The following is an 11,848-nucleotide window of genomic DNA, read 5'->3' as shown; positions in this document are numbered from 1 at the left end:
GCCATTTCTCTCTGCAAAATCTTGGTGGGGAGTCAGGGGGTGGGAGGTGATGGGGGTAAGGGACGAACCCCCATGATATAATCCCGCCTCCCTAATCTTCCCCCCGTCCCTGGAAATGGACGCCTGGGTCCCAATCCCTTGAGGGATGAACTCTGAGGCCCGAGAGAGGGAAGACCCGGGCGCCGGGGCTTTGAACGCGTGCGGTCCTTGTCCCAGCGAGAACCAGACGTCCTCATCCGCCCCCCTCCTCTTCCTCCTCCCACCCCCCCTTGGAAGACAATTCTCGGGCTTTTATTTCAGGTTTTTTTCTGGATTTTTTTGTGTGTTCTAGTTTTTTTTTTTTTTGTATTTTCCTTTGTTATCGTTCCTCTTTTTGCTTTGTCTCTTCTCTTTGCCCCGCGCTGCCCCCCGTCCAGTCCCTTCCCCCTCCCGACCCCAACCTCCCCTCCCCCCTCCCCACCCCCCATACCCTCCCCAACCCCGCGGCACCCATCCAGAATGAACAAGCCCTTGATAGACGGGCGCCGCGCAGGCCCCCTGCGGACGGGGGGCATCCTGCGGACAAGGGGGAGGGGGCGGGTAGGGGTCCAGCGCGACCTCCGCCCCCCTCCTCGCCACCCCTCCCCCCTCCCACGACCCTCCCACAAGGTTCCCCGCAGATCCCTGACGTGGTGAGGGGAGAGGGCTGCAAGCACCCTCCCCCCGTGGACGGAGCGCCCCCGCCTCGGGGGTAGAGGGCAGCAGAGGGGGAATGGGATTGGGGGAAGGAGGGGGAGCTCTCTTCTTTGGCAGCTGAACATGGGGGGGGGAACCTGAGGGCGATGCCCTCCCCCCTTCGCCCACAGTAGGGGAGGGGGTTTTCCAGGGGAAGGGGTGGCTTAAAATTCCCAAGCCCTAGGGATAAAGGGAGGGGGAGGCGTGCAGGAAGGAACAGCCATGCTGGAGGGAGGGGTTTCTTGAAGAGCCAGAAAGGTTAGGAGATGAGGGAGCGGTGTCTTCGTGCAAAATGGATGGACCGGAAGGCTGGGAAAGCGAGAGGAGGGAGGAGGAGAGAGGGCCAAGCCCGGGGCAGGGAGAGGAAGAAGTATGGAAGCAAAGTGGGCAAGAAGTGAGTGTTCGTAGGGTCTTCTCTTGCCAGAAGGAGAAAAGGAGCGGAAAGAGCTGAGAGAATAGGCAGAGTGTGAATGACCGGAAGAGCTGGTCTTTCGGGACCAAAGAAAAAAAAGTGCCAGGAAAAGAAACAACAATACAGCCCAAGAGCGCGTGTGCAATGAGATGAGTGTGCAAAAAGAAAGAGGTAGTAGAGTTCCCCAAGGGAGATGGAAAAAGTCACCCAGGAGCTGACAAGAACAAGTAGAAATTCGAGAATGAGTGTGCCAGCAGGGCCATGAAAGGCAAGAACATTGTTCAAGGAAGAGAAGAAAGCTTCGGGAGAGCAGTGGACGTGCTGGGGAGGGTGAGTGCGCAACAGCGAGCATGCAAGAAGGTTCACTCAAGAGTTGACAATGGAGACGGACAAGGATTTGGGAAAGAAAGGTGCAAGGGAGTCGGGAGCCTGGCAAAGCGGAGAGGCATGAGCACTTGCGAGAGATTCGGTTCCTGGGGGTTCCTGGGAGGCACGGGTGCAAGCAACAGTGGGAGAGGGGGAGGGGCAAGGAGGGGCGTCAGTGCCCCTGTGAGGGAGGGGTGAGTAGGGTGAGAATGCGGGGTTGCAAGAATAAAAGGGGAAAGTGCTTGAAGAGAATGGAGGTGAGAGTGTCGGGAGAGGCGCACAGTCTGTGAGAGGGTGAGGAAAAGGGTGTCCCAAGTGTGTCTGCAGCAAGGGCCCAGAGATTTTTCGGGAGTGAGGGGTGGAAGGGAGGGCGCCCCGGAGGAAGCGTGTGCAAGCAAGAGTCTGAGAGAGCAGGGGGTGTGGAGCGTGGGGAAAGAGACGCATGGCGTGCCAGGGAAACAGCATGAGCTGGAGAGCTGAGGGGGCCTCGCAAGCTGGAAGTGAAGGCGAAGTGTGCAAGACAGTGAGAGGGCAAGTTTGTGCAAAATTGTAGCCCAGGGAGGGGGGAGAGGTGAGCAGGCGTGCAAAGGAGCGTGCAAGAGCCTGGGGGGCTGCTGTGTGTGCTGGGGAGACGGGAGGGTGGGGAGAGCCGAGGGGCATGGAGAGGGGGGGAAGGGTTGTTAGAGGGTGGCAGGTGGTGGAATCTGAGGGCATCCCCTTCCCCTGCGGCCTGGGGGACGACCCCCATCCGGTCAGGCTCCGGGCTGACCCTCTATGGCTCTGTCTGTCCCCTCCTCCCCAGAATTGACCCTTCCCTCCTTCTTCATCTCCCTCTGTGATTTCTTCCATCCCACCCCCCCCCCACTCCACTCCCCGCTTCACACACACACACACACACACACACACACACACACACACACACACAGTCTTGTGTCAGCTGCCCCCTCCTGTGAGGTGCCAATGTCTGGCTAGATCAGGCCACCTGGTGACCTCCGGCCTTGGGAGACAAGAGTCAGGGTGCAGTTTTAGCAGAGTCCCTGGCCCGGGGAGAGAATGAAGGTCAGGGTTCAGAGGTCAGGAGGCCAGCAGGCTCAAGGGTTCCGTGGACGGGCTGGTCCGTCCGGGCCAGCCATCACCTCTCCAGGAAAAATTTGAGAGCCCGGTCGATGTTCATGCGGTGGCCCACCCTGGTCACCCCCAGATCGACGTAGTCCTCCTTGGTCAAGGCGGGCAGGTGGGAGCCATCGATCTCGTGGTCCAGGAACCGGGCTCGGTGCTCAGCCAAGCCCAGCCACTCAAGCCAATCAGCCACGTCGAACTTGGTCCAGAACCCCAGAGGTTTAGCGCTGAACGGCTTGTCCGGGGGCAGGGAAAGCAGGCGGGTCGGTGAGAGGGAGCGGGAGGCCCCTGACAAGGCCCCACCGAGCCCCCCGGACATCCCGGGGTGCGGTGGCACGAAGACAGGGGCGAAGGGGTCAGCCGAGCCTCCTGCCCCTCCGGTGGGGGAGCCGCGCATGTCAAAGAGGCCCGGGTAGAGGGGTCCAGAAGGCAGGATGGGCAGGGAGGAGGGCCGGGGTGCAGGGCTGACCTTGTGCTCCGAGGCGGGCAGCAGTGACGGGCTAGGGGCCCGGCGGAGCAAAGGTGGCCGCATCTCGAACTCCACGCCCTGGAGGTGGCGGGCGGACGTGGAGGAGGAGGAGGCCGAAGGCGAGGTGGCCCCCGGGGCTGCAGCGGCTGAAGCGGACACCCCGGTTCCTGTGGGGAGTGGCGGCAGAGGTGGTTTGGACCAGTTCTGAAACAGGCTGCTGACAGGTTTGGAGAGAAGCGAGGACTGGGAGTCTTCAGAGAGTCTGGAATGTGACAACGGGGCAGGGGTGGAGGAGAAGGGTTGCGGGGTGGGGGGCAAAGGCGGGTGAGAAAGAGGCAGAGGTCAAGATATAGGGAGAGGAAGAGAGACATGGGGCAGGGGTAGAGAGTTGGAGGAGAGAGATGGGGAGAGATCGAAGGAGCAAGCGAGGGGGTAAGATGGATGTCAGGACAGAAAATGAAGGGAGAGAAAAATGAGAGGACAGGGAGAGGGTGACAGTCAAGAGAGATGAAAGAAAAAGAGACATTAAGTGATAATAATAATAATCACCACCACTTACTGATGCTCACGTGTGCCAGGCATTGTTCTAAGTGCTTTTACATATCGCCATCTCAATGGAATCCCCGTGACAGCCCTGATGCAGGTTACTATTATTATCAGCAGCACAGAGAGGTTAAGTAACTTGCCTAAGGACACACAGCCAGGAAGTGGCAGAGCCCGGTTATATGGCACCAAAGTCTGAGCTCTTAACCACTACCCTATACTGCCTTTCCGGGTATGGCCAGTCACAGCAGAGTGGAAGACAGGGAGACAGTGAGAGAGGAACAAAAAGAGGATGAGCATTCAAGGGAGAGAGATGGAAGGGGACAGGGGACAGAGAGAGAGAGAGAGAGAGAGGTGAGGAGAGGGAGATGAAAGAGAGAAGAAACAAGGGGAGGAAAAGGTTCCCCTCATCCCTTTAGCTCCCTCCAGAACAGTCCCTGCCTCAGGGCCTTTGAACAGTTCCTTCTGCCTAGCTCTCTCTTCCCCCAGGGAGCCAAACGATTTGCTCCCTTCCCTCCTCCAGTCTCTGCTCAGCTCGCCTGTTATTTGAGAGACTTTCTCTAACCATCGCGTGATTGCATTTTTTTCCCTAGGATGATGACAGTGATTTTGTTTATTGCCTGGCCCCCACCTCTGCCTCATTAGGCTGTGAGGTCTATGAGGGAAATGCTTTGCTTGTTTTGTCCATTGTGGGGTCCCTCTCACCCTGAAGGGCACCCGGTACAGAATAGATGGCAAATCAATTATTGGTGGATCTGTTAACTAAATCGAGCGTCCTTTCCTCTACCCAGAAGACTTAAGAATCGTCAATGAGATGCCTTAAGATCTCAAAGACCTAAAAAACCACCTCAGGATATCACCGTGTGGCTATCAAACCGTCGAGGAGAATTAGAGTGAGTTCTGCAGAAGAACAAGAGGATTAAAAAAAAAAACCTCTCCCCACTCGCTCTGTGTGTCTGAATCAGGAATGTGACTCTATACTTTCCCTAAGATTAGAAGGTCTTGAATGAGCTTGAACTCTGTGGCAATTCCAACTCGCTAGCTGCTTTAGAAAACTTCTGCGTCTTCCCGGATTTCTCCATCTATACTTGCTGGGCTTTTGTAAGAGACCCCTCCCCTCCCCCATCTCATGGTACAACAATGGCCTCAAAAACCCTTTTAGAAGGGTTCTATGCTGTCCCTCTTCTACAGAGAGGTGGATTCCTTTGCCTAAGGTCACCCAGTTAGAAAGTGCGGGGCTGGAACCAGGATCCAAAAAAGCCTGGCTCCAGAACCACACTTGTAACCACCGACCGTGCCCTAAAGCATCTTGTCTTGACCAACGCGGGGCTCAAGGGACTTGAAGATTTCAGGGATTGTCAGAACTGACAACCCACCAAGGAAACAGACATTGGGCAAGTTGTGCTCCAATCTCCTTTGTTGATCACTCTTTTTGTTCATCATGGAATGTGGGTTGTCATGGTGACGGGAGACGACCACAGAAGCTACTGAGATAAAGGGAAATTTAAAGTGGCCGGGAAAGCATGCTGCTTTGAGGGCAAACTTCTCCAAGCCAGCCCGGCCTCTGTGTCCTTTCTACCACCTGGGACCCTAAAGGGACACAGCTATGTGGAAGACGGTCTCTGCTACCCACAGCCAGCCCCTCTGGCCTCCACTGCCAACCTCCAGCCCCCGGCTCACCTCTGCCGCTGCAGGGAGGAAGTCCTCTCGGGGACGTAGCTGGCTCCCCCGTGGTGGCCGTCCCCGCTTCCCCCGCCGCCTCCCCGGGCCCAGGGCAGAGCGCCACCAGCTGCCGAGGAGCCCCCAAACTGCTGAAGCTTGGAGCTGAGTTCACTGATGATGCTGGCTTTTACTGTGGCCAAGGCTGAGGCCTGAGGCTGGGCTAAGGGCCCAGGCAGGGGTGGTGGCGGTGGACCCGGGCCCTCCTCCCAGGGCAGCAGCTTCCGAGGCAGGGAGGAGGCGGATGGCAAGGGCACCGGTGGGCCTTCTGGCTCTACAGCCCCTGGACCGCCGGCCACACCTGCCGTCGAAGGTCCTGAGCAAGCACTCAGGGCCAGCAGCCCATCGGTTCCAGCCCCCGTCACCGAGACGGTGGGGCTGGTGGGAGTGACAGGGTCTCGGAGTCCCCCACCGGGGCCAGGCCGCAGGCCTCCACTGGCCCCAAGCGCCCGGCCCCGGAGCTTAGAGGGAGTCATGAGCTGCGGTGGGTATGGTGGGCCAGGAGGAGCGCTGCCCCCGAAGGCCTGGCCGTCCAGGTAGGCCACATACGTGTCCAGAAGCTCCGGCCCACTGGCCACACTGGCCACCCCGCCCCCAGCCCCGCCTTCAGCAGACAGGCTGCTCAGCGTGGACGCGCTGCTGATGGTCTCCAGCGGGTGGTCACTGCTGCTCCGGCTGTCCACCTCCTCGATACCAGAATCTGTGCCAGCTGGAGGGTCCGGGCCAGGCTGTGGGGCAGGGGGAGGCGGGGCGGCTGGGGCTGCTGGGCCCGGCGGAGGCGCGTCCCCAGCAGCTGCGGGGCCCGCCTGGGTCAGCGTGGCCACCTCGCTGTCATAGGAAGTCAGGCTGGATGCGGTGGAGTCCAGCGTGGGAGGGGCGGCGGCCACGGCAGGGGGCGGGGCAGGGGGCGCTGGGCTGGTCGGGGTGGGTGGGTCCGGCAGCGGGTGGGGAGGCCCAGGCGTGAGGGGCGAATCGGGCTTCTCAAAGCTGTTGGAGAACTCCAGGGGCGGGGGCAGCGGTTCCACAAAGAGAAATTCGCCGTCTTCCACGTCCACCGAGGGGGCGGGGGGCGGCAGGACCAGCAGGGGGAGCCCGTTCTCGTCACTGCCCCGCGGGGAGGTCGGCGAGGGGGCCACGGACCGGCGTGGGCTGGGCGGCGGGATCCCCGGCCCGTCCTCCGAGGGGGGCCCCCTTCCCCCCGCCCCAGTGGCCCGGGGCTGGCAGTTCTCGAGGAACCGCACGTGGAGGGGCAGCCGCTCGGGCTCCTCCGGGGCTGCGGACCTCCAGGCCTTGCTCACCCCGGGGTGCGGGGCGGGGGGCTCGGACCCCAGCTGCAGCAGGAGGGGCCCGACCCCGGGGGCGGTGGGGGGCAGGCGGTGCAGCAGGGAGCGTCGGGCAGCTGGCGGGCTGGCCGGAAGGGACTTCTCCTGGCTGCCCAGCCCGGCCCGGTAGCCCAGCTCCCGGCGGGCCGGGTCCGGCGGCGGGGCTCCCCAGAGACGCAGCACTGGCTCGTGGTGGGCGTGGGGCGAGTGGTGGTGCGGCGTGGGCGGCGGAGCCTCATAGCGGGGCGACGGGGGCCTCGGAGGGGGCTGGGGGGCCCCAGCGCCCTCCGCGGACTCCTTCAGCGCCCGCTCTCGGGCGGCCAGGGCCAGCCCGAGCGGGGAGGCTGGGTCCAGGGCCTTGCCGGTCAGCGGGTGGACCAGGGGCCGCGGCGGCAGGAAGCTGGTGAAGGCGCTGCTGCCGTAGGCCCGGCTGCCGGCTCCGTAGCCCCCGTAGCCTCCGCCACTCCCGGCGCCTGCGGACTCCAGCCGGAGGTAGGGCTCGGCCGAAAACATGCCTTCATCGATGGATTTGGAGTGGCGCAGCCGGGGGCCCGGGGGCGCCCCCGGGCCCAGCGAGCTCTCGCCGCCATCCTCGTCCCCCGTGTCGGTGGAGAGGAAGAGCGTAGACCGCCGGCGGGCTTCGTTCTGCCAGCCCCCCTCTCTCCGAGCCGCCCCGACCAGGGCCGCTCCGAACTGGCTGGTGAAATCGAGGGTGGCCGGGCCGCTGGGCGAGGCGGGGGCGGGCACGGGCGAGGGGGGCGGTGGCACTGGCGACATGGCCGGGGCGGGGCTCGGCGCGGAGGAGCCGCCGCCGCCCCCTCCGCCGCCCGCGGTCTCGGGCTGGGTCGGGGGCTCCGCCTCGGTGCTGCTGCCCTGGCTGCTGCGGCCGCTGCTACTGGTGGATGGAGCCTTGATGATGATGGTGGGGATGGGGATGGAGTTCTTTTCCGACGGGGCGGCCGCGGCCGGCGGCGGCTGCGGGGACGCCGGAGACGTGGGCGAGGGCGTGGGCGGGAGGCCGCCGCCCTTCTGGGGCTCGCCTTCGACTTTGGTCTGCTTGACGAGCGGGCCCTTGCGCCCGCGGCCCGAACGGGCCGGCACGTACATGGCCGCGCTGGCCGCCCGGGGAGGCAGCTGAAAGTAGCGCAGGGCCGGGGCCTGGGAGGAGCCGCTAACCCCGCCCCCGCTGCCGTGGTGCGACGGGGACAAGGCCCCCGGGGTCGCGCTGGGCCCGCCGCCCCGCCAGCCTCGCAGGCTGGGCTGGGGCCCCAGAGCCAGTCGGGGAGGGGGGTCTTCGGGGGAGCCGCCTGTCTCCATCTCCGGGGGATGCGGCGGGTGGGCGTGGTGGTGGTGTGGCTGGGGGGGCGGAGCGTGCGGCAGGTGGGGGGGCGGCGGGTGGTGCGCAGGGGGCAGGGCCCCGCCATGGTACAAGCTCTTCTCACGGCTCCCTACACGGGTGTCAGGAGGGCAGGGCCCATCGAAGGACGACGGCGACGAGGCGGGGTGGGGGCCACCTGAGCCGGGGTTGAAGGGCGCTCCCCGGGGAGAGGGAGTGAGGCGGCCGGAGGAAGAGGGGGCTGGAGGTGTGCTGTAAGGGGGCTCTGGTGGGGACGTGGTGGGCGGCGGCGGGATGTCCTCCGAACCAGGCACAGACAGGCTGCGGCTGAACTTCATGGCTGGGGGTGCTAGGTAGGGTCTCTCATCTTCTGTAGCCCCTGGGAAGACACAGAGGATCCAGAAGCAGGGTGGGGATGGGAGGGGGTGGCCTCTCTGTTCCCCTGTCCCACAGAACTTCAATATTACAATGATAATAATGACACCGGTAGATGGTAAGAAGAACGTGGGTTAGTCTAGAGCTTACCCAGCTGTGATAAATCCAAATCCGCTTGATACAGTAATACAGGTTGTGCACTGCACAACAGCAAACGGCAGAGGGAGCAAGAGAGGTGTGTGCGTGTGTCTGTGTGTGTGTGTGTGTGGCGGGGAGGAATTCAGCTGAACTTCCTTCCAGGGCCAGGAGGGGGCGCCTTTTCTAATTCGCCCAAAGGCACGATATATGCTGGCGGTCTCTTGGGATGAGCAAAAATGGCTTGAGCCAGGAAGAGATATCGTGTTTCTGGGCATACTTATAGATTTCTTTTCATGTACATGCAGAAAAGAAATGGAATTAGCACATCAAATCTGTGATTTCACAGCACTGCTTAGGATGAGGCTAATATTTAAAAGAGGGAGCCAATTCATAGGTAAGCAATGTCAGGTAGATGTATAGGTAACTGATATTAGGCAAATGACACACACTGGTGGACTATGGACACTGAAGCTGGGGAAAAGCTAGATCCAAAGAGCAAAACAACTTGGAGGAAACTGGAGGAGTGGAATCTTTTGCCTACTTATCAACTGCCAGGGCTCAGTCCTTGATTCCCTTTTCCCCTCTGACTACTCACTCTCCGTTGACTATCTCAACCAGTGTCACGGCTTCATTCACTGCTTCCCTGCTGAAGACTCCCATGCTTGTCTCGGACCCAGTCCTTGCCCCTGAGCTCCGGGCTTCTATATCCAAATGCTGCATCCACTTGGATGTCTCACTGGCATCTCAAACTCAGCAGGCCCCAAATTGAGCTCCTGATCTCCTCCCACGATCTTCCCAAGCTGCTCTCTTAGCAAATGGCAGCTCAGTCTTACCTACCTCAGGACCTTTGCACTGGCTGTTCCTGCTGTGTGGAAGGCCTTACTTCCAGATAGCCCCATGACTCCCCACTTCATCTCCAAGTTTCAGCTCAAACCTGCCCCCCAGCACTCCTGACCTCTCTCATTCTACTCTTTTCCTATTTTTTTCCATAGCACTTAACACAGCTAACATACTATATCATTTTCTTATTTCTTATCCTTATAATCTGTTGTCTGTCTTCCCAAGCTAGAAGGTAAGCTCCCTGAGGGCAGGACCCTTTAGTCTGTTTTGTTCCCTGACAAATCCCCAGCAGTTTAGCCTGGCATATGGTAGTGCTCAATAAACATTTGTAGAATGAATGAATGAATGAATGGATGGAGTCTGGTATAAGAGAGAATGAACCAGAGTCTGTGGTGGGTTCGACTTAACTGCATCCAGGCAGGGGCAATGATGTCCCCATTTTCTAGATGCAGAGCCCTAGGCCCAGAGACGTGAAGCCGCCTGCCCTGGGTCACACAGCCAGGACGGACAAGAGACAGGATTCAAACCCAGGTTTGCCCAGCAACAAAGCCTGAGCTCTTTGCCCAACTTGATGGTCACATATGGAAGAAGGAAAGAACATTCCCAGGCTGCCTTGTTTTCCCCGTAAACTGTCACCCTCCCAGCCTCCCCTTTCCCCACTGGCATCCCTTACACCCACCCTTGCAGGTGACATACCAATAGACTTTTGCCGGAGCATGAGCCCAGGTCCTGGAGGCAGGTAGGAAGGACGTTCATAACTTGGCTGGGAGCGGTGGTGGGGATCAAAGCTTGACTTTGGGTTGGCAGTCAGAGGAGGAGAGAGAAAAGAGAGCAGAGAAAAATCAGTCAGGGCATGAAAATCCATGCATTCCCCACACAGCCATCCTCCATTCCTTCCCCAGCCTCTGCAGGAAGGGAGAGGGGTGTGAAGGAGATGGAAGGGAATTCTGGGGTAGGGAAAGGTTTCTGAGTCCTGACAGCAGCAGCGGGGAGAAAGAGAGGGGAAAAAAGTCAGATTATCAACTGAGCCTGTCTGCTCTGCTTCCCAAGCCGATCACTAATCTGGGCACTTTTCTCCACCCCTGCTGTCGCTGCCCAGGTCCAAGTTACCACCATTGTCTGCCTGGATGACTGCAGTAGCCTTTTCCTTGTCTCCTGGTTGCCACCCCTGTCCCGCCACCCCTTTCTGGTCTGCTTTCCACGCAAGAGTCAGAGGGATCTTTCTAGAAGAAATTCTGGTCATGCTGTTGCCCTGCTTAAAATCCTACAGTCGCCTCTCACATCAGTTAGGAGGGGATCCGAATTCCCAAGTCTGGTCTTCAAAGCCCACTGCGGTAGACACTGCCTGTGCCCACCCAGATCTCCTCAGCCAGGATGCTGTGCCCATCCCCAGCCACTGTGAGTGTCACCTGCCTGCAACACTTGGCTGCCCCTTGCTCTGAAGAATCACTCCCCCTCCAAAGGAGTTGACGTGCCCAAGCTGTTACGTGCCCCCACTTCTGGGAGCAGCCTGCAGCCAACTGACAGGAAGGTCTACGGAGGGATTATCTCCATCCTGCAATTCACACTCCCGAGCTCCCCAAGGGATCAGGCTGAAGGCAAACTCCAGTGGGGACCAGGGTTGCTGACTTTCTCTGCAGCCCATCCTGTCTCCCCCATGCCCTTACAGGTTCCCCCTTAGGAAATCGTCTCAAGCATCCTTATCTCAGGCTCTGATTTTAGATTAAGAATCACGGTGATTAAGACACTGTGTATGATCTAGCCCTTGCCTATATCTCCCACTCTGGTCCCACCACGCCCACCTTTTCTTGCTCCTGCAGTGTCCCAAGGTTCATCCCTGCTTTAGGACACTGACAAGTCCTAGATCTTCTCTCTGCAATGGTTTCTTCCTAATCATCACAGATTCCTTTCCATCTTTATGTCCTCTGCTCAAATATCCCTCCCAGTCACTGCCTACTGCATTTCCCTGTCCTGTTTTCTTCATGACATTTCTCTCACTTCTTGCTTACTGCCTGTCTGTCTCCCTGGCGAGAATATCAGCTCCCTGAAGGCACCAGACATTATCCCAGGCACCATGGGAACAGGGTCAAGGGCCCACAATACTTTTAGGGGAAATGTTTTAATTTCTTTTCAAATAGGAAGGAAAAATAATTATAATTCAGCCTGGATAATATTCAGCTTTGCATCAACACAGTCATAAAACATTGATTTTTAACTGTTTTTTTTTTTTAGGAAGGAGGGGCTCATGAAGGCAAAAGTGCCTAAGGCCCACAGAAGTCATAATGCAGCCTTCCTGAGGGTAGTGACTTTATCAGTCTGGTTCACTGCTAGGTACCCAGTCCCCAAACAGGCCTGATGTTCTATAAGCTTGTGTCAAATGAACAAGCCAATGTCAGGCACTCGGGGGCCCCGACTCCCCTGCTTCTGCCAGGTGGCCCCATGTGTCTTCCTTCTCCGTCTTTGAGACCAGAAGTTCATAGAAAGGAAGGCCTCTT

At 59.4% G+C, this 11,848-nt stretch overlaps 1 protein-coding gene across 8 annotated transcripts in view; it reads right to left on the bottom strand.

Annotated features, from left to right (window-relative positions):
• Positions 1–2,397: 2,397 nt before the first annotated feature.
• The window catches only part of SHANK1 (SH3 and multiple ankyrin repeat domains 1), a 161,217-nt gene continuing 151,766 nt past the window's right edge, over positions 2,398–11,848 (bottom strand). For 4 of the 8 annotated variants that reach the window (XM_082437926.1, XM_082437925.1, XM_082437927.1 and 1 more), the window contains 3 exons: positions 10,050–10,146; positions 5,304–8,379; positions 2,398–3,342 (listed from right to left, as the gene is read on the bottom strand). In XM_082437926.1, coding sequence (XP_082294052.1) covers positions 2,625–3,342; positions 5,304–8,379; positions 10,050–10,146 — 3,891 coding nt within the window. In that variant the 3' untranslated portion in view covers positions 2,398–2,624. Of the gene's footprint in view, positions 3,343–3,639; positions 3,848–5,303; positions 8,380–10,049; positions 10,147–11,848 lie in introns of all 8 variants that reach the window. The other 4 variants (XR_014256833.1, XR_014256834.1, XR_014256835.1 and 1 more) reach the window with 4 other exon arrangements.

This window comes from Balaenoptera physalus, assembly GCF_965194825.1.
Source record: "Balaenoptera physalus genome assembly, chromosome: 19".
Lineage (NCBI taxonomy): Eukaryota > Metazoa > Chordata > Mammalia > Artiodactyla > Balaenopteridae > Balaenoptera > Balaenoptera physalus.
This window is presented reverse-complemented; position numbering and strand designations above follow the sequence as displayed.